Source organism: Lissotriton helveticus, chromosome 3_1 (assembly GCF_964261635.1).
Source record: "Lissotriton helveticus chromosome 3_1, aLisHel1.1, whole genome shotgun sequence".
In the NCBI taxonomy this organism is placed as follows: domain Eukaryota; kingdom Metazoa; phylum Chordata; class Amphibia; order Caudata; family Salamandridae; genus Lissotriton; species Lissotriton helveticus.
Genome location: NC_136061.1, coordinates 1,276,905,026 through 1,276,925,704, shown reverse-complemented (window position 1 = coordinate 1,276,925,704; position 20,679 = coordinate 1,276,905,026). Strand labels below are relative to the sequence as shown.

General features: G+C 44.2%; 1 protein-coding gene across 1 annotated transcript in view; it reads right to left on the bottom strand.

Annotated features, from left to right (window-relative positions):
* Positions 1 to 20,679, bottom strand: part of IGSF9B (immunoglobulin superfamily member 9B) — a 1,214,248-nt gene that overhangs the window by 603,433 nt on the left and 590,136 nt on the right. Inside the window, exons 8-9 of the mRNA XM_078681939.1 lie at positions 14,320 to 14,462; positions 13,810 to 13,950 (exon numbers count right to left, since the gene is read on the bottom strand). Coding sequence (XP_078538065.1) covers positions 13,810 to 13,950; positions 14,320 to 14,462 — 284 coding nt within the window. The remainder of the gene's footprint in view (positions 1 to 13,809; positions 13,951 to 14,319; positions 14,463 to 20,679) is intronic.

Genomic DNA, 20,679 nt, shown 5'->3' with positions numbered 1-20,679 from the left:
TATAATTTTAATTAACTAAGACCTGAGAAAAACAAGCTTTCAAACTTTCAGTAAACTGTCAGTAAGATGGAGCTAGGATTTCTTTCAAGGGGGTGTATGAAGAGGTTTTTGGATGAACTCTGAAGTGTGGCTGTAAGAAATAAGATCTAAGACACACCTGTCTTTTGTTATAATAATAAAATTAATAATAATAATAATAATAATATGAACATTTATAAAGCGCCTAGTTACACCCACTGGTGAGTCCCCGCGCTAAGATGAGGCGCTGACTGCAGGAGAACCTGACTACAGAAGAACCTGGACCAATCAAAAGACCCTACAGGCGCTGAAAAAGATGTGTTTTCAGATCTTTCCTGAACCTAGCCTCTGAGACCTCTAGCCGGAGGCTCAGAGGAAGTTTGTCCCAGTTCTGAGCCTGAAGGCAAAACGACCGGCCACCCATCCTAGCCCTCATGACCTTGGGAACAAGTAGCAAGCTCGTCCCACAGGATCTAAGTTGCCTTGTGGGAGCATAGCGTGTGATCATGTCAGTCAAATATGCGGAACCCGTTCCCTGGGAGATGCGATGACATACGCAGAGTGCCCTAAACAGCACCCTTTCCCTGATGGGAAGCCCATGAAGGGTTGCCAGAGCCTTCCTAGAGGAGTCCTGCCTCGGGTGCATGAGGACCAGCCGCGCGGCTGCGTTTTGTAGACACTGTAGTCTATTCAAACATGTGGTTAGTATATTACCGTAATCAAGGCGAGATGTCACCAGGGCATGCACCATGGTCTTCCTAGCAGGAATAGGAAGCAAATCCAGAGTTTTACGAAGGCCCTTAAGGACCCCAAAACAGGTACCCACAACCCGCCTGGTTTGATATTCAAAGGAGAGCTTGGAATCCAGCCACACACCCAAGTTCTTCACCTGAGTGCTAGGCATAGGAGTAGGTCCCAGGCTCTGGGGCCACCAAGTCGATGACCAAACTGATGGAGCTCTCCCCACAACAAGCACCTCGGTCTTATTGCCATTCAACTTTAGGCAGTTATTAGCCATCCATGATGCCAGTTCTTGCAAACATGCCACGAAGTTGGAGGCTGCGGAGTCCTGTTCCTGTGTCAGGGAGACCGCCAATTGAGTGTCATTGGCATAAGACACAACCCTGATCCCGAAGCCATCCGCTATCTTAGCTAGGGGTGTTACATAAAGATTAATCAGGGTCGGGCTCAGGGCCGGATCTTATGGCACCCCCTGTTTTAGTTTGATGTCTTTAGAGTAGTGGGAACCCTTCCTCACCTGGAAACTGCGCTCCTCTAAGAAGGATTCCATCCACTTCAGTGCATGGCCCGAGACACCGCTTTTATTCAGACACTGAAGCAAGGTGTGATGAGCCACAGTGTCAAAGACGGCACTTAAATCCAACAGGCATCCGCAAATTGCCTAATTGTTTCCGTGGCAAAGAGCAGAGCCGATTCTGTTGAGTGCATAGCACGTAAGCCCGACTGGGAGAAATGTAAAAGATGGTGTTTCTCAACAAGCGCCATAAGTTGTTTATTAACTATTTTCTCCGTAACCTTAGCAAAGTAAGGGGAGAGAGAGATAGGGCGCAAGTTCTCAAGTAGTTCGGAGCTGACATGGGGTTTCTTAGGTAGTGGGAGAACCACTGCTTCTTTCCAGCTGCCAGGTACTGTACAAGTCACAAAAGACATCTCCAAGAGGTGTCTAATGTAAGGCTCAATAGTAATAATGCTTTCCCTAAGAACCTTAGGGGCGGCTGGGTCTCTAGGAGAACCCGACTTAACGCTCAAACAGGTTTGGATTAGCAGCTCGTCGAGGGGGGGTTTATAGACTGCCATTCTGTGGTATAATTGGATATTCAACCCCCTACTAACCTCAGGGATAAAAGGATTGGGGATTGCGCCATTTGTCGCTGCTTCTACCTGCGCCTTTGTTCTGGGGCTCATGTTTTCCTATTGGGACTTGTTTCGTATAGGCTGCTGATGGTGGTCTTGATTGGTGTTGATGGTACTGTGGCCAATGAGGACGTTGAGATGACTGGTATCGGTAAGACTGAAAGCACCCTCTATAGGAAAATTGAGCTCTGCACCGTGCTCCTCAAAAGAGCTGTAATCTCTGCTGAAGGATACCTAAGACTGTGCACTATCAGTGTCAGTTTCGATTTACTGCAAGGCATCATCTGCATTCTTTCCAAAGGGAGCTTCTTATTAATATGGCAAGTCAAAAATCTTTTTCTGGACCTCAGTCCTTAACAATGTGGGTTTAAGCCATCCTTGGCTTTAAAGTCGAGCTGCACTTGCCAGTTGATGGAATTCCCTAGAAGCCACATCCATTGCATAGTCAATCATCTCTGAGGATTTGCTCTCTTCCTCCTAAAGGAATTTCTGAGTCTCTGCTCTTTTATCCTAAGGCAATAGGTAAATGTAGGCTGCTATGTACAATCAAATCTGTCTATCATAGGGACCAAGGATCGCTAGCACTTTAGACACTTTAACTGTTGTTGCTGCCATAGAAGAAAAATGTTTTCCTATGTTGTCCAAATGTCTCCCTTCTCATGGTGTGGAGATTGGGGTAAATGGATTTCTTGCTTCAGGATGGAAAGCTTACATCACCACAGAATGTGCTTTAGGGGAGCAATTAAACAAGCAGGCAAACCTTCAGGGGCCTTATGCTTCTTATGCAGTCTTGGAATAATGGCCAAGTCTGTTGCTTGGATTTTCATCACTTTAATGTTCTTTTTTCAAATAAAGCCCACTCCTGGAATAACCCTGACTGATTTCAGAGAAAGTTCCTTAAACTCATATAGAAAACAATCAGTTTTATTGAAATTGGAAACGCCCGTTCCAAAAGGGCATGGAAACTCAAAGGCGAATTAGCTGGTTAAGGAGCTGCTGGAGGTGAGATCGGTGTTAAATAATCATCCCATTCTGAGCCCATATGCTAATCATCATGAACGTTGCCATACTATTTCCTCTTCAGAACAAGTGTCATCAACGGGTGGTATTGAGGTTGGTACTTGTGGAGTTTGTTTAGGACTAGGACCAGGTCAAAGATTACAAGATTTCTGAGGAGTAAATGGTTGAACATGAGGAGATTGCGGAGGTAAAGATTTTGTTTGGGTGATGTAGTTCTTTCTGGGAACCTTTTATAGTGATTTGTTAACATAATTCACAGATCTTTCACAAAGATCCTTGTAATCTGTATCATCTCCTCTTGGTATTGTTCTTGTTGAAAAGAGTCATATTCTTCCATGTAGTGGATACGTCTAACACTGTGTGTCTCAAGATCGTCTGCTCGAGATTGGAAGAAACACCTTCGTCCATGTACTCTTCTTCTTCTTCATTGTCTTCTTGACATTTTACATGGAGTTAGGTCGGGTGGTATGCAGGACCAAAAGGTAAGTCAACATCTGAATCCTCTACGTTTAGTAAATGACTTGTTAATAATGGTGATACCACCTTACTAGGTGAGGTATGTTCAGATATTTATGACATGTGAATGCCCTGCTCTGAAATTAATTGAATTTTTCTCCTCAACGGCAGTGTCATCAACCACATCGTCATTGGGCTCTTCTACAAGATCGTCAACAGTTTTTTATCTGACTGTCATCTTCATTAAAGCAGTTGTAGTAGTCATCAGGTGAACTGACCATACCATGATCACGTCATCATAGACATAGTCAACATTGTCACTGATGTCTTCACAGGCATTGAAGTCGTAGTTGAATTAGTCAACACTGTTTTCATTGACTATCTGCTCATCGTCAATTACTTTTCTGTTGACAGCACTGAGGAGGTTTTTGTAATGTAATTAAAATCTTGTAATAAGGGTTTTTTCATGTTCTGACCTTGGTTTCTGTCTGGAAACATCCTTTTTTCTCTTATGAGAGAATTCAGTGGATGGACTTCACTTTCCTGTGGACCAGTGGTGGGTCTTTTTTTTAAAACCTTCTTGGGCGGGTTCTGTCCTGACCAGTTTTGAAGGAAGCTCTTCTGATCTTTCCATCTTATGAGCCTTCTTGACAGATTCAGAAACTCACTATCTTCCTCTGACGTTGGATTTTCACTGCCTATAGATGTTGTGGTGTATATTCATTGCCAGTCTCTTGTGGGCCATTGGGTTGCCCTATTGTGTTGTATGTTGATTTTTTTAAGCAATAGCAAAAGCTTCCTTTCCCTATCCTTCAGGGTGTCTGAAGAAAAGTTACAAAGTTTTTCAAAATCTTTACCTTATGAGAAGGGTGGAAGCAGTAGATGCAGTCCTTATGTGGATTTTTCAGTGAAGTCTCTTTTTCCACAGGTGCCTCAAGGCCTGAAAACTCCTTCTTAAAAACCTCTAACATTTTATGAAGTCTGATTTTTTTCAACAGAAGTTAAACTGAGCAAAGGTAAGGGAGATGCGCAAAACACAATGGACTGGCTGAATTTCGGCTATTTTGAAATAATGTGAATAGAATACTAAAGTAGATGTTTTCCAGCCTTTGGAGGCTATGTTTAATAATGCCCTTCCTGTGACCGTATTAATTAGTTGTAATTGCCCTCGGTGCGTGAGTATTAACCTATATTTGTTCGCTTTCAGGGTGCAACTTGTGAGAATACCACTAATAGTCCATATTAGCCCATTCCTTTTTTACAGCCGACCATGCTTGTACGGTAGACATGAGTAATTCTTTGATTATATGGGTGAAGAACTCCTTTAAGGGGCATTCCCTCACTTATTAAATTAAGTTCATGAAAGCTTAGTACTAGACCTATCCATTGTAGTCCTTTGAATTAACTCCTTCATATTTGGCTTATTCAAGGTATCCTACTACTATCACGGTCCTGAAGATGACCTTACTGTTCTAACCAAGGTCAAAACGCCATTGACACCTTAACAAACAAAAATAGCTCTTTCAATATTCAGTGAAAAAGTACTACTGTGACATAAATGTATTGTGATACCAAGCATATTATTGGTTTAGGTTGTCAATTGTTTTCCTTCACATAGCTTTAGTAACTTTCATTTTTCTCTCGATGTGAACACGGGAAGTGGGGACACTAAGCACCTGCTACTTGTACATTAATTTACTTTGGATGCATATTAAAACAAGCATTTACAATGCAACGGTTTCGCCTTCGGAAAAGTTAGAGCTATTGGCATTGTAAATGACAAACTTTTTATTTATGTGTTGGTTTTGAAAACAGATAAATAAATGGCATGGTCATTTACAATGCCAATAGCTTACTCTGTCGCAAATGCGAGACGTATTGCAACGGAGGACGCTTTTTTAATCCATGTTTATAGCTTGGTTGTTAGCTGCTGCACATAGAGAGGAAGATACAATCTTGGCGCCCTTCAGTTAACTACATTCTGTCTGATCCTGGACAACTCACTTTTATCATCCTGGGCCTCACGCCATTTAAATGGCAAAATACGAATGCTTGGAAGGCGGCTGTTTACGCATGCCAGGCGCTATATAAGGTGGTGACATTTACTTTTACGCACCATGGAGCAGTACTAGGTATGGATGGGTACTCACTACTCACCGGAGTCGGGGGGTCTTCTCCGGTCCTTGCTGCCAGGCTGGACTCGGGGCACTTCACCCCCAGGCCAGGAAGAGCAGCAGGGGCAGCATGATAATCCAGGTGGAAAGCATCCCTCCTGCTGGGGGCGGCGGTGTCCTTCGGGGTAGGTTTAGTTGCCAAACACGACTGACCCCTACTGGTGGGGGCGGGATGGTGCAGGAAAGAATATGAGATGTATAGTCGTAAAGAGGACAGAGGGCGGAAGGGTTCGGGAGCTGTGGAGGGGGAGAGTGGCCCTGAAGATGTAAAGGACCTGTGGAGTGAGGAGACGTAATTTTGTGGAGAGCACAGGAGTTATGGGGACGCTCTGGAGAGGTGGGAGCTGTAGAGCAGTAAAAGAGTTGTCGAGGGTAGAAGAGATGTGGAAGACGTAGAAGCTGTAGAGGCCAATGACATGCGGCGGGGCAGAAAGCGTGAAGACGTAATGTTGAGAGTTGAGGAAAAATGCAGGTGTACTGTACTGTGGATGAGTATACGAGCTGTGAAGGAAAACTGGCGATGTGGAGGGTCAGAAGAGGAACTGTAGAGCGATAAAGGAGTGTAGAGGAGCCGAAGAGCTGTGGAGGACAAAGGAAATGTGAGAAACTATAGAGGTGGTCCTGGAAGCGCTGGGTGAGTCTAGACCTGCAGGATCTTTGGGGCGCCGGGGGAGCTGTGGGGGCTGCGGGACCCGCACAGGAGCTGCAGAGCTGTGCAGGCTGAGGGCAGCAGCAGCGCAGAGCGCAGACACTCACAGCTGCTCTGCAGGAAGTGAACTCTCAGCCTCCCCCATCCCCTCCTTTTTTGTCTTCATTCCCAGGGATCATTAAACTCCAGCAGAGACCTCCAGGCGCAGCAGAAGTTAGTAATTAGGGGGGGAGCTGCCATGTGACCAGCAGGGGCTACACAAAGCCTGAGAACGACTCGCAGCCAAAGGGGACGGGGTGACTGGAAGCAGCGGCCAGGGGTGCAGACAGGGGACGGGAGCGCTATCTGTCCGAGGGGGCGGTAAGAGGTTGTAAGTGGTGCACGTCCCGTGTCAGCGAGTGAGGTGTTGCCAGAATTCAGCAAGTTGACTACAAGGGGGGAGCAACAGTCCTTAGTAGGATGTCCGTGCGATGCATAGTGAGAGCTTACAATAGAAAGGGCTTAATCTCTTCCCATAAGGACAAAAGTGACCTAAGCCCTGTTACGGAGTCCTGCGTACAGTTCCACAGCTCAGAGACTGACAACCGTTCCACAGCTCGGAGTCTGACAAACCGTTCCACAGCTACTGCCCGGCCGCCATCTTCGGCGAAATGACCAAAACAAACCTTGACAAAATAAAAAATAAAAATTTTTAAAAAAAACACATCCGCCCACCGCCGCAATGACGATCGCAAAGGGGCGGAACGCAAATAAATAAATAAATAAATATATATACGAATCTGCTCCGGCAATGACGGACAGATCTCTCTTCCAATGGCTAGCCTCCATTTATGGAGCTAGCCAATGGAAGAGCAGGCAGGACAAAGCACCCGTACTGTTCTGACATAAGATTTCGCCTGCGCGAATGCTGCTGCGCAGCGCACGCCTGGCGAAACCTAAAAAGGTTTAAGATTAATAGAATTTCCAGTTGCAAGCATAAACGGACATACTCCGATTAACCAACAGATGATGGTTTTTACAATCTGTTTATTCACTTTGAAGCAATTAAAGAATGCTGGCAGAAATAAATACTTGGTATTGGACAACGCAGAGAAGGTAGCATTTTCAATTGCCTCAGAAGACATGGTTGGATCTTATCATCTATGGGACGGGGGATGAATTTGTATTTGTAAACGTCTTTTATGATTGAAAAATATCGAATAAAGACTATTTTTGATTGATAAGTAGGTCCATCACACTAGTGTTAAGATAATTTTGAGGCTTAATATTTTTAATAGATCGGTTGGGAAATTCAACCATCTATAATACCATGGAACGGTGTAATCATTCTAAAATCTACAGTTCTTTTTTTAAGGTAACAAATCAGCCACTCATTAAAATGCACTTCCTGTACATTTTACATGTCTCCGCAATTCGAAATAGGAAGAAAGCCGGGTGGCAGAAAAAAATGACGTTTTCTAGCCCAGAGTAGGTCTGAAGAGGTGTTAATTCTATAGCAAAAACGCCCGACTACAGTTGCGAATTGCATTAGAAACCTGGTATGAAGAAGCCAGCGGAGCAGTTCTCAAACGACCCTCCCAGAAAAAAATATATATACTTTCGAATTACTTGGTAAGCACAACAAGCGTACACATGGCGGAAACAAAGTTATCGAGGTAAAGCTTTGTAAATAAAGGGTGCAGTCTGTAACACTTACCTCGAACAAGAAGTTTAAAACAAAGTAGGGCAACACTGTATCACCCTATCCATGTGCATTTTAGCAACTGAACGCCATATATATACGAATTTTGCATATATAGGTCAGAGTTTAGGCGTACATAAAATGTCACGTTAAAGATTCAAACTGCATCTTAATCCACTTAAATAAAGTATGAACCCATAATTAAAAATAAAAGTCACACAAAAACTCTTAATCAGGCGAGGTTGGTGAAATTACATCAGCTTGATTCACCATAAACACTTTTTCAGCAAATGAAGTCAAACGTAATTTCCCGAACCGCCTCTGTACTGCAGCCTGTTATTGTAAAATAGTAAATATTTGCTTAGGAGTCAGTCCATGACAGGCCGACGCGCTTCGGCCTGATGAGAGATCAACATTATCAGAGCGAGGACAAAGGCAATGACTGAACAACAGTTTGTTTGAAGTGACTGCAACATAATAAACGGCCTGTGGTCAGCTGGAAAACATTCAACTGTGTTTGACAAAGCGAAGCCGGAGGACTAAGCCAAGGCTGTGTCGCTAAAAACTATCGAAGCAGAATTGTGACGAGCCCATCAGAAGCTATCAGATCATTTTCATCAACACCCGCCGCTCCCCACCTCCAAAGGGGCAATGAGGGCGTGTTTGGTGATGCAAGCAGGAGGAAACGGTTCAGCTACCTGCGGAACCGTAAACAACACCCATTTGAACAACAGACTAGACAGAGCCCCAATGCATACCCTCAAAAGCAGTGGAATCGTCAATCCGGTAGCTGCACATGTTTCTGTGCCAAGAGTAAACACTCCCTCCCCCAGCCACCCTTATGCACAAGCGATACCGCATGTTTCAACAGACACAATGAGGGCCCGCACCACCAATCACAGTAACGGGCCTCTCCACACCCCTAGCCTCCTCCTCACATAGCCACTCCTGCACCCTCTCCCCGCTTCCTACGACTAAGCTCTGAATGAGTGCGCCCCGCGCCCCCGATAATTGCACAAGCCACTAACTCACCCACCACACACACCCCCGCCTTGAGCTCGGCAGTGTGCGCGCGTGTCTAGCCTTGCCCCTCCTCAGGCCAGAGAAAGGAATGTTGAGGGCTGCAGCCCTGAGATCTCATGCCAACAACATAGGCCTTCGTACGCAGTGTAAACTGCCTTGGGTCACCAGGTGAGAATAAGCACCAACAAGCAAGGCCATCTATTGTATCTAATAGATGGCCGTGCTACTCTGCAACGGTCGCTCAGTCCTCCTCGGGTAGAATACAGACTGAAGCTCCCTGTTCGCGACACGTCTTACCTCAAGACAGCAGACACTGAGGACACGTCAATACGTATGTTCTGCGCACATTTGTACATTCAGAATAGAAAACGAATCAAATACAGCCCACATATTACAGTAAAAACACAGTTGAAGGCAAGCAGACATGGACTGCAGTCTCCAAGGTTGCTTACCCGTCGAATAAACACAGCTCAACACGGGGTACAATTAGACATTCCGAATAAAAAATAAAAAAACTACTCATCTGTATGGTCCAGACGACAATCAATACAGAGCGAGAATGCCCGATGGTAAGATGTACTGAAGCAGTATAAGGCAGTCAAGACCAAATGCCATGTCAGGGTTTACGATGAAGACTGAAGAAGGTTAGTCTTATAAAACAGGCCCAAAATAAACAGGGTGGGTTTTGCGCCCCAACCACAGAAAAGACTTGCAAATATGAATACTCTTGTAAGCTGTTCAGGAACGAGGCGGTCAGAGAGGCTCTCAGGGTGAGTCTTGGTTGATTACGATAACCCCGGTGTGCAATCGAGGATACTGGGAGAAGAGTCAACAAGATCCTGACAACGTTAGGAATCAGTGGCATAAAGACATTCAAATGTCTTATGTGAGAGTCAGGATCCTTTACAGTGCCTTGCGAGTTGTCAAACATCTCTATACTACATAGTGACAACAACCAGAACCCGGGAATGGCCGCTGGGGTTAAAAACGTATCCTCACAGTGTCTGTTAAACAGCGTGAATCTTTCCTGGACTTAAAAGTAGAGTCAGCCAGACCATTACACTGCCGTCAGGCGAAGCGCCCTGCGCTTCTAAAGCCTGGGTGGTGGTGTTTCAAGCTCCCTACTTTGCCTGATGCGGGAAGTAAATATGGTGGTGCCAGGTAGTGTGAGACCCGACTATTATCTTACTGGTGACTTATTAACCACTGGGAGCAAGGGAAGATCACGTAAGCTCCAGCAGTAACATAACTAGGTGCCTTTATAGTGCTCGGAAAGTCGCTAAGCAAGCCTTTTTTTTTTTTAACGGCGAGGTTTCTTTAGGTGCTCGCTATCTTGAGAGGAATGGGCAAGGCCACCCAGCCAGCTGTTACAACGCTTTTTAGACCCGTCTCCCCGGAGAATCCTACACTCACCTTTATACACGATGAGGATGTGCAGGGTCCAGGGCTGGGCCGGACATGCGAGCGCCTGGCAGGGCAGCCACGGCATCCTCAGCGCGCCCCTGAGCCCGCGGCCACAGCCATCTCGAGCTGGTAGGGGAAGCGGCGGCTCTTGCCGGGCTCCCAGGGGTTCATCTTCTCCCGACGGGCTCTCTAACGGCTTATCGTGTGGCGGGACCGGTCACTCATGGCTCGTGCGCGGGATTGGCATTTACAGCCTCACCGCCTCCTCCAGCCTCTGCCGTTGAGATTCTAATATGTCGCTCGCTCTCAGGCCAGGCTCACCAAACGATCCCAGAGCCACACCAATCACAAGGAGGGGTGTTCTCATACTCTGGGATAGGAAAACAAGAAGCCAGGCAGAAGTTCAATCCCCGATGTAATTCAACCAGCTATTCTATCCGGAAACTAGACTATAGACTATTCAGTGTTGTCGTATTCTCTAAAATACAGCACATCACGATCGTTTTAAAGATAGTAAGACTTATTTTGTATTATAAGCTCACCAGCGCAAATATCGAAATATCCCAATGGCAAATACAATACAAAGAATTAAGGATATGATACGTTCCGATTACATGGTAAATGTAATTATAATAAAGAATGTAATTACTTTTATAAAATGCAACGGCGTGAATTGAGTATTATAAATTACAAAGCACCCAAACGAAATCTAACTCTACACATTTGCGTCTTCAAAAATGTCCTATATTTTATTCACTTATCTCAAAGTATAAATAAGTATAAAAGGTACTTTCCAAGATGGTCGCCAGGTTTTCAAACCGGCAACAGGTGGTCCCCAGTTGCAAGTCCTTCCTCTAGTTCTCTGAGGAAAAAAAAGGACTCGGAACAGAGCAACAAATTGTTTCCTAGCAAGACGTCACAGCCGTAGACATTGAAAAGAGACAACAATAACAGACCTGTACTGACTGGACGTCACTACTTACGTAATGGAAAATCCATCTGCACTGGGAACTCTATCCAAGTTTGACAGTGAGAAAGCAGTTAGACGCCATTCTCAATGATTGCTTTATCATTCACATTACATTATTTATATCAGCAAACGAAGTCGAATTTCATTTTACCAAACCGCAGCTGGTTTGTATGTACGGTACGGAATACAGAAGAAAACAAGTCAGGTCCCGGGCCGGCAGCCAATCAGAGCGCGGCCCGGGAATGACGTCACGGGGGTGTCCCGGGCCGGCAGCCAATCGCAGCGCGGCCCGGGACAAAGGGGCGGGGCTTAAAAAAAGCACCAGAAACGCCCCCGAATCGCGTTTTCGAGAGAAAGCGCGATTGACAGCCTCTGCCTCCCAATGGCTAGCCTCCATTTATGGAGCTAGCCAATGAGAGGCAGAGGCGGTGCCCACATCCCTACTGTAGACAATAGTTTTCGATCTGGGAGTGGCACTTCGTGCCCCTCGCCAGGTCGAAACCTAAAAACTGTACTAAAATATTTATAATACTTAATTAAAATTGTTAGTTTAGTGAAAGGCTAGAGCCATTTTTGTCATATTGTGATCTACCAATGTAAACAAAATATAGTAAGCATTGAAATGAGTCTCTAATGAACCATTGTGTTACGAAATACTGTTATTCCTGAAATGAAATGAAAACCAATTTTATAAAGCGCTAACAGCTGCCCTGAGGCGTCCAGGCGCTAAATCTACAGCTGTGCCTTCAGAAAAGGAACAAGAAGAGTACATTCCTACTGGGTGTACTAGGTAGTTCTTGAATGTTTTATTGTATATTGCAATTGTATATATTACAGGTCTCACTTAGGCATGTCCGCATACGGCAAAACTTAGTTCACATAGTATATGAGACTGCATCAACAGTGATGATCAAGGTGAATTCTCAATAAGTGTTTAAAGGCCTCCATGCCATCACTTACAATTTGATCAAATCAACTACGCATTTGCTTTGAAGTGGGCTGGAGACATTTTGAACGTCTCCCATACGGCATCAGGAGGGGGAGTAAAACCTCAACAAACTACCTGGATGTTGTAAAGTTAAGAGGAAGTTAACCTTCTCTATCTGACTGCTTCGTTGGTACAGTGTATGAGAATATTTGCAGCACTCAGTGTTGTCTTCACACTTTAGTGAGGGTCTGAACAATAAGCTCTGCCTAGATGCTTAGCATAAATCCTGACAGGAGGTTACAAGGCTGTGAACAAAAAGAATAAAACATTGATAGCCTGAGGATCTGAACCAGCTCTTGAGCATATGGCACATGGAGATAAGGAGCAGGCATCAGGTGTGTACAGGTAATACCTTCATGTAGTTAAGGAGTCACCTCCAATGGTGACAAATAAAATGGTGATAAATAAAAACACAAAAAGGTGCTCTATCATAAAAAAAATGTAAATCAAGTATTACAAAACATACCTCCAACACGGAACAGGACTTACAAATTCTCTGTTACACATGCTCAACAACTCCATTACAGCGTAAGCATCTCAAATACAAAACGCCCTCCAAATGAGGTACAAAGGATCCTCTCATAATTATACAACCCAAAAATATCACACTTAAAGTTTTCTCCAACATCATTGTAAACTAACGTCTCTAAAACAAAGATACTGGATCAATACTTTGTAGCAAAATACCTACTAAAATCATAACCAACAAAAAAAATTGCATCAGCAGATAATAATCGCAAGCTTCCATCAAACAACTCTCTAACCCTCGAATTCAATGAACTGGACAAGGCCAGTGGGCATACTGGCCTTCATCAATTGGTTGTATGAGAAGACTATAGAAAGCAACACTTATCACGGCAGTGGGCTGGACAATGACATATTAAGCAGTGAAGATGTCACACTGGAAGGTGACGGACAGGGATTTTCTAGTAATGCTGACACGGGGCCATTGTAATGAGGGACAAACCACTAGGCAAGTGACATGCTAGCCTGAATTACTCCCCCATAACAGGCACATACTCCCAACAGGGTGAACTGGACTATTCAGATAGACAGGAGTCTGTCCAAGCTTGTGTCTACAAAGCCATGGTCATGATAACCAGATCAGTGTTGCAAGAGAGTGCTTAACTTTTATTGTTGTCTGATCTGAAGAGGGCCATTAAAGTGAAAACAGCGTGTTTTCGCTTTTCTGAATTTCATACTACAAATAAAGCAAAAATGGTATCGGTTTAAAGTTTTTTTCCCACAAAAATATAATACTTATTTTAGGAACACTATCTTCTTCACAGCTTTAGATTTTTTTTACGTATAGCTTCCAAAAGCAAAGTACAATTGTCCAATTTCACTGTATATGGTGACTGATCACCAAAGAAGATTCCAAACAAATCACAAAAAGACAAAATTACATGAAGAAGGAAGGTGTGGAAAATGTGAAAACACTACAAGGGAGCATGGACAATGTCCTGCCACATTCATAGGTATCAACAGGCAAATCTTTGAGCAGGAAGAAGGCTCTTGTATAACTTAGTGGGAGCACAAAGATGACATTACCTTAAGCACCAGTCGAGCAGGAGGGGAAGGGCCCATAGTCCCCAGTGCATTGTAAGGCACGCAGGTGTATGTGCCCAAAGATTCTTCTGTTGCTTCTTCAATCCGAATGGATCCATCTTCCTGCAGCGTCCAGCCAGAAAACTAAAGAAAAAAATTGTTGACTTTGTAACCATTTTTGTCTAAGAAGAGAAATTCAATGTTCCCTAACTGGTGCTTCTCTGAAATTGCAATACCAGATGCTGAAGCTGTGTTTTCATATTTTCAAATAAGAAAATGCAGTGTCTCAGTTTGCACATGTTCATAAATTGTAAAAAGAGAACATACTGCTAGATATAAACTATATCAACGATCACTGAAAGCCAGCACGAGACAGTGGAGACAGAACTTCTCCTTTTAATCTGTTAACCCTTTGCTATTGACCAAATTTGTATACATGAACACAGTGTAAGTAACTCTAACAGAGGTTTGTATGTTCCCGTCCACTCCTGCTCCTTCGACCCACAATCTTACCCTTTCTATTCTGAGGGGGCGTCCATCCTTGTTCCACTTGACTGTAATGACTGGAGGCTCTGCCTCGGCCGGGCAGCGGATGAACCCATGTATCCCCACCGGAACATAGATAATGGAAGGCATGTCCACCACGCGAGCGGGATCTGTAAAAGAGAGGATAATGATAAATGCACAGATACATTGATCTGCAATGTAAAAGTCAAAGACAAGAATGCAATGCAGATCTAGGAGGCTTCTGAAAACAAGAGGTGAAAAGAAGTGAATATTATACAAACATTCTGAGTGGGACAAGTTTTTCCCCCACACTCTCCCAATTTGGCAGTCCCCCCTCTAGCATACACGAGGCCAACTGCATCATATCCAACCATGACACCTTTAAGGGACAGATGAGCTCTGAAGTGGGTGACCCAATTGTAGAATCTGCTGTATCTTCCAATCAGCTAACTGACCAACTGACTTGCAAAAACACAAATTTAGTACTACTATCATGGAATGTGGCGGGTTTGGCTGCAAAGCTAGACAGCACCGATTGGTGTGATTTTGTGGATAACCATGGTATCTGTATATTCCAAGAAACATGGGCCATGACTATCCATCATAGAATGGGTTTTGCTACTTATGCTGAGCTTGCAACTAAGGGTTCTAGAGGTAGACCAGCTGGTGGTCTGACCATATGGGTGGGTGTCCACCTTGGGTTTTCGGCTAAAAGGATTAACACCAATAATCGTGATATATTATGTATTCTTCTAGCTCGCCCAAACTCACCCAAAATAGCAATTATTAACATCTACCTACGCCCTGTTTTGGGGGATGGGGTTTCTCAGACTCTTGAGTCCTTAACTGTTTTATTAAACAGCTTCTCAAGCGAGACCAAGGTGCTAATGGGGGGAGATTTCAACTGCCATTATGAGCCACTTGGGGTTTTTTTTCAAATAACAACAGATGAGGATGACGCTTGCCAGATCCCACCCCCCAATGTCTACCCAACCAAATCTTGGACACCTATGGTCATGCAGCTCACTTCTTTGACATATACATTCTCGCTTAGAGCCTGTAATGGTCGCTTCCCGGGGGATAGCCCAGGAAGGAGTACTTATAATGGAATGGGCCACTCATCAATAATAGACTATCTTATGGCTAGCTCGTCCCTATGGTCATTGATCCGACATTTCCATGTGCATGACCACTCGGAAAGTGACCACAACCCCTTGGTAGCAGACTTGGAATTGCCACTCTCCGATGGGGCGTATCAAGAGGATGATACGGTCTCTAGTAACATCAGGATCATACAGGGTGGTAAAAGAATCCGATGGGCCTCTATTAAGTCTTCGCCAGATACTCTAGCTACATTATATAAAAGTGTCACTCCACAGCTTGAGCGGCTCATAGCACTGCATGAGAGCGTCCAAAATCATGACAAAGGCGTTAAAACCTTAATCATTCATAAAGAACTAATAACGGCCCTGGCGGTTAGCTTTCATAAACCAGCAAATCAGTCTAAACGACAGATACGCGACACTAACCCCTGGTACAATCAGTCTTGTAGGAGGGCGAAAACCACTCTAGTTTCCGCTCTCAAACTAGGCAATAGAACCTCCATTATGATTGCAAGGAATGCCTATAAGAATCTCCTCTCCCATGCAAAATCCGAATGGGAAACAGAGAGATGGCATGCTATCAAACAGGCATTAACTGCGAAAGATGCTCGAACCTTTTGGAATTTGGTTCACACAGGGAAGCCAGAGGGTAAGACAAAGATCGATCCTAACATTGCTGAGGAAGCCTGGTGTGCCTATTTCAGTGATCTTTATTCTAGACCTGCTCTCCAATATAAAGCATTATTAAGCCCGCCCCTGAGATTGGTCCCAGGTTGCTATCCTCCCTCCTTCACCCTGTCGGAAGTCACACTAGCGGTACAAGCATTAAAACGTAATAAGGCCCCAGGGCTGGACAAGATCCCTGGTGATCTTTTCAGAGATGAGCCGAAGATCTGGGTTCCTTACTTGACCGTCCTATTTAATGCTATTCTTGACGGCCAAGAAGTTCCAAGTACCTGGTTGGGGGCCGAAATCATTCCGATCTACAAAAAGGGCTCTCCGCTGGCTCCGTCAAATTACAGGCCAATTAGCCTTATCGACGTTACTCAAAAAATCTATGCTAGACTGCTTTTACAACGCTTGCAAGATTGGATTATTGAGAATAAGATCCTCTCCCACCTGCAAGCAGGGTTTCGAGCTAAAACATCAACTATCGACCAATTACTACGGCTTCAGGTACTCAATTGGAAGCATGTGATCTTGGAAGGGGGCAGCCTCTACCTTACATTTGTGGACCTCAAATCCGCCTTTGATATGGTGGACAGGAATCAACTATGGAGCATACTAACCACAATGGGGATTCCACCCTACTTGTGTCACCAATTTAAAAGACTCCACGAAGGAACCTTTGCGAAGGTACGATTTGGCAAATATGGCCAGCTGACACGAGCCTTTCCAATTGAGAAGGGAGTCAGGCAGGGATGCGTACTTGCCCCCACTCTATTTTCTCTTTTCCTAAACGGCCTTGTTGATGACCTGACCAGTGTAAACAATATCGATGCACCTAATTTAGCTGGCGGTAAATTTCCTGCACTTATGTTTGCGGACGACACCCTGCTGCTCTCAAAAACATCAATGGGGATGCAGCGGGTGTTAGACCAATTCACCGGATTCTGTAAGAAAAGGAATTTGGTGATCAATATAGACAAAACAAAGTACATGGTGTTTAATGCCAGCACAGTTAATTGCCCTCGCCCGAAAATGGATGGACGAGCCCTGGAAAGGGTAAATAATTTCACTTACCTAGGTCTGACATTAAATGATAAAATGGGTTGGGAAACCCAAATGTCTAAGGCTAACTTAGGCCTTTCTCAGTCCACGGGGGGGATTCTTAAAGTGCAGAAATCTTGTGTGCATAAAATAGTGAGCGTACCGCTAGAAATATATAAGGTTCAAGCCAGATCTTCCACCCTCTACGGGGCGGAACTCTGGGGGCACCGACCAGCGAGTGAGATTAGCATAACGGAGAACAACTTCATCAGACAGTTGCTCTCTTTACCAAAAAATACTCCACTAATTCCACTAAGGCTGGATCTAAATCTGAGGCCAATTGCAGATGCAATCGCCTCGCGCCCGCTTCTTTATTGGCGTAGATTGTGTAGTGTCCCGGAGCTTGAGTGCTACAGAGAAGAACTGAAGATTGTGATGGCATGTCCGGGTGTAGGGAGGATAAAGTGGCTATCATTTATAAGGGGGCAGGTGTCCAGGATTGGCATGGAGAATCTCTGGTCTAACCCGGAGGTCGCGTGCCAAGCCATTTCGAGGCGAACCCTGGCAGAGACTATAAAATACCATAATTTACAAGAAGCTCTCCGATCAGCCAGGCCCTCTAGTCTCACTGACAGCTTTTTAGATTTCAAGAATGTCTATAGCTTTGAGAGGGAACTAGACACTATAGAACCGGTCTTAGCGAAGAAACTGTATTTACAGTTCAGATACGGTACACTACCCTTGCACTCTCACACAGATAAATGGAAAATGGGTCCAGTCCGCCCCTGCCCAGGTTGTGAGGATCCTAATGAGTCCCTAATCCACGTGATTTTGTTCTGTCCTGCTTATTCCGCTAGCAGAAAGAAATGGATTATACAGCTATGTGTGAACCTAGGAGTTAGGAACTACATAGAGTTTTTTAGAATTTTAAAATCTGACACTAATGCATTAATAGTTACAGCTATTGCTAAATTTCTGTTTTCCATGTGGTTAATTAGACAGAGAATGATCCGGTAGTAACAAGGTACTCTGATTGTAGTTAGACAACTCGTCTCAGGAATACCTGGGCTTCTACCGTGTTCTAACTTTTTAATCTGTGCATATATAATTTATTGTCTTAGTATTTTAATCGTCATTCCATAAACCATATGTTAATCTATTGACTGTATATACTATATGAGATGTAACTTGTGTATTAGTTTATTGTTTTAAATGTATTTTTCTTCTTGTTGTACTTTTATGGTTCATAAACAAACCGAAATAAAGTTAAAATGATGATGATGATTATACAAACAGAATCTCAAGAGCTACAGAATGATAAGAGCTGGGTGGAATCAGAGTATGCACACCAGAAATTGGCACATAACATCTGCAATAAATTAGCAGTGCTCAAGATATCCCCAACCATCCACCAAACTTAGTGTTCCCCAGTCTCCTTTAGAAGGGTGGAATAGCCAGGTTCCGACAGGGCCATTAGGTCACAGTCCTGGTAGTCCTGAGATAATATTGGTAGGGCTACTGCCGTTGATATTTCATGGCCATTCTGCTATGGAGGCAATGAGAGAAAACAAATCATGGCACCACACTCACAAGCAAAAGAATCACACAGTAGGGCGAGAGGATATTTTGCTGTTTTTCACAAAGAAACATCCCCCTGGGGCATTTGGTTGTGGAAAGCAAAACAAAATTGACAAATAGGCAAAACCAACATGGTGGCTCACTCATCATTCAGTTGTGTGTACATAGCATCCACCACTGCAGGCATGAAGAATCACGCCAGGCTGGTGAGAATGTCTAAATAGAGTAAGCGGTCCTCCATTGGAGGTGCAGAGGTGAAGGCCGCTGCCCGCTAAGCGGCCTGGTGGGCTACCTGCAAGGGGCTACATAACCCCTTATTTGAGTTATCTTTATGGTAGCTCTTCTAGTTACAATCATAAGGATACTCTCATATTTCCAGCCTGTAGCATCACTGCCAACTAGTGAATGAATCAAAAACTGCTTCTCAGAGCTCGTCAATTTCAGTGCGTGGCATGACTGGTAACATGCATGTGTTAGGTGATGCCTAAAGCCATGCTCTCTTCCCTAATGCAGGTAAGCTGCATCAACAATTTGATTTTTTGTACTGCACAATGTCAGTGTGTTGCTTTAGACATATGTACAGCAAGAAGGAAAACTACTAGAAACAAGGATGGACATTTGGCGGGATGTCAGACCTCAATGACAGGAGATTCTTTGATAAAATACCCTGTTTCAGACAGGGGTGTATCTTCAGGGTTCAGTCACACTCCCTAATTAATGCATTATGAGGTCTGCAGTCAGATCCAGTGCCTTCAAATTGGGTTTAGGCAGTGCAGTACCCATGGCTCTGTAACCAGATAATATCTGGAAATGTTTTATATTTAAAGATATTCATTTAAACATAAGCAAGCACAATTGTTTTGGTTAAGATTTCTTTTTGCCCAGCTATTTGGATCTAGGCTCATAGACATAAAGGGCCCAGTTCATAAATGTATTTTCTGCCATAAACATATGTTTATGGCACACAATACATCCACTTACACCTGCCAGGAGTTCACCAAAAATGTCCTGGTGGACTTAAATAATTTTACTACTTCCAATTTCTCCTAAAGTATGGAGAAATCCAGTGGTGGCGGGAAGTACAACTGAGAGGGAAGTGCACACATTGGCGTAGGAAGTATGTGGCTGCAGGGGATATACCCTCCCCTCCCCAGATTTTGGAGTGGGGGGACATGGTTAGGGGGGAGTTGGGGACAAAATAATTTTCACTCTCTCTTTTGTGAGAGTTATCGCCTCACTGCCACAGCTGCCCGTAGTCTGCACTTCTAAGGACGAAGGGAGAAAGGTCCTTTGTTGATACTGTCTGCATCCTGGCCCTTCTCAGCCCTACCCTACCTGCAATGCATCATTGGGCCCCCACTCCACCAGTTTAAGTGGGGAATAGGGTGCTGGTGACTTACACATAAGACTAGAAACCGAGAAGGGCTGTCTGAGTGACAGGCAGGACCAATTATGTTTGCAAATTGTAATCCACAGGCTGCTTCTTCGAGCTAGAAGCCTGACTGTTGGTAATGACATCCTCCTGTGGTCCTTTTATGGTTGTTTTTGTGGGTGAGCGACACTGGCTGCACTTCGGTGCACAAAATCAAAAGTACAGTGTGAGCATCACGACAGAGGATGAACTTAGGTGCAACTTGAGCGTGCAGCAGGGGCCCACTTTTGCAACCACATTACAAGCACTTGACACTGGAGGTGAGGACCACTCAGTTGTCCAGTGTTTTTGGTCTGGCTTGTGCTAAAATAAAAACCTTAATTATCAACATGAGTAGGTAAGCCTATTGATTCACAAATACAGTCAATTTGCACTGAAATATTCGTTTTCTTCTTCAAAGATTTTGCAGTTGACATTAAACTTAGAGGAAGACCTTTAAAATATGCCCAGTTTGTACCTTGTCAAGCCAGCCGTTACTAAGTGATCTGTGCAAGTTGGTTAGATGCACTATTTGGATCTTTAGCATCTTAATAAGTTATAGGC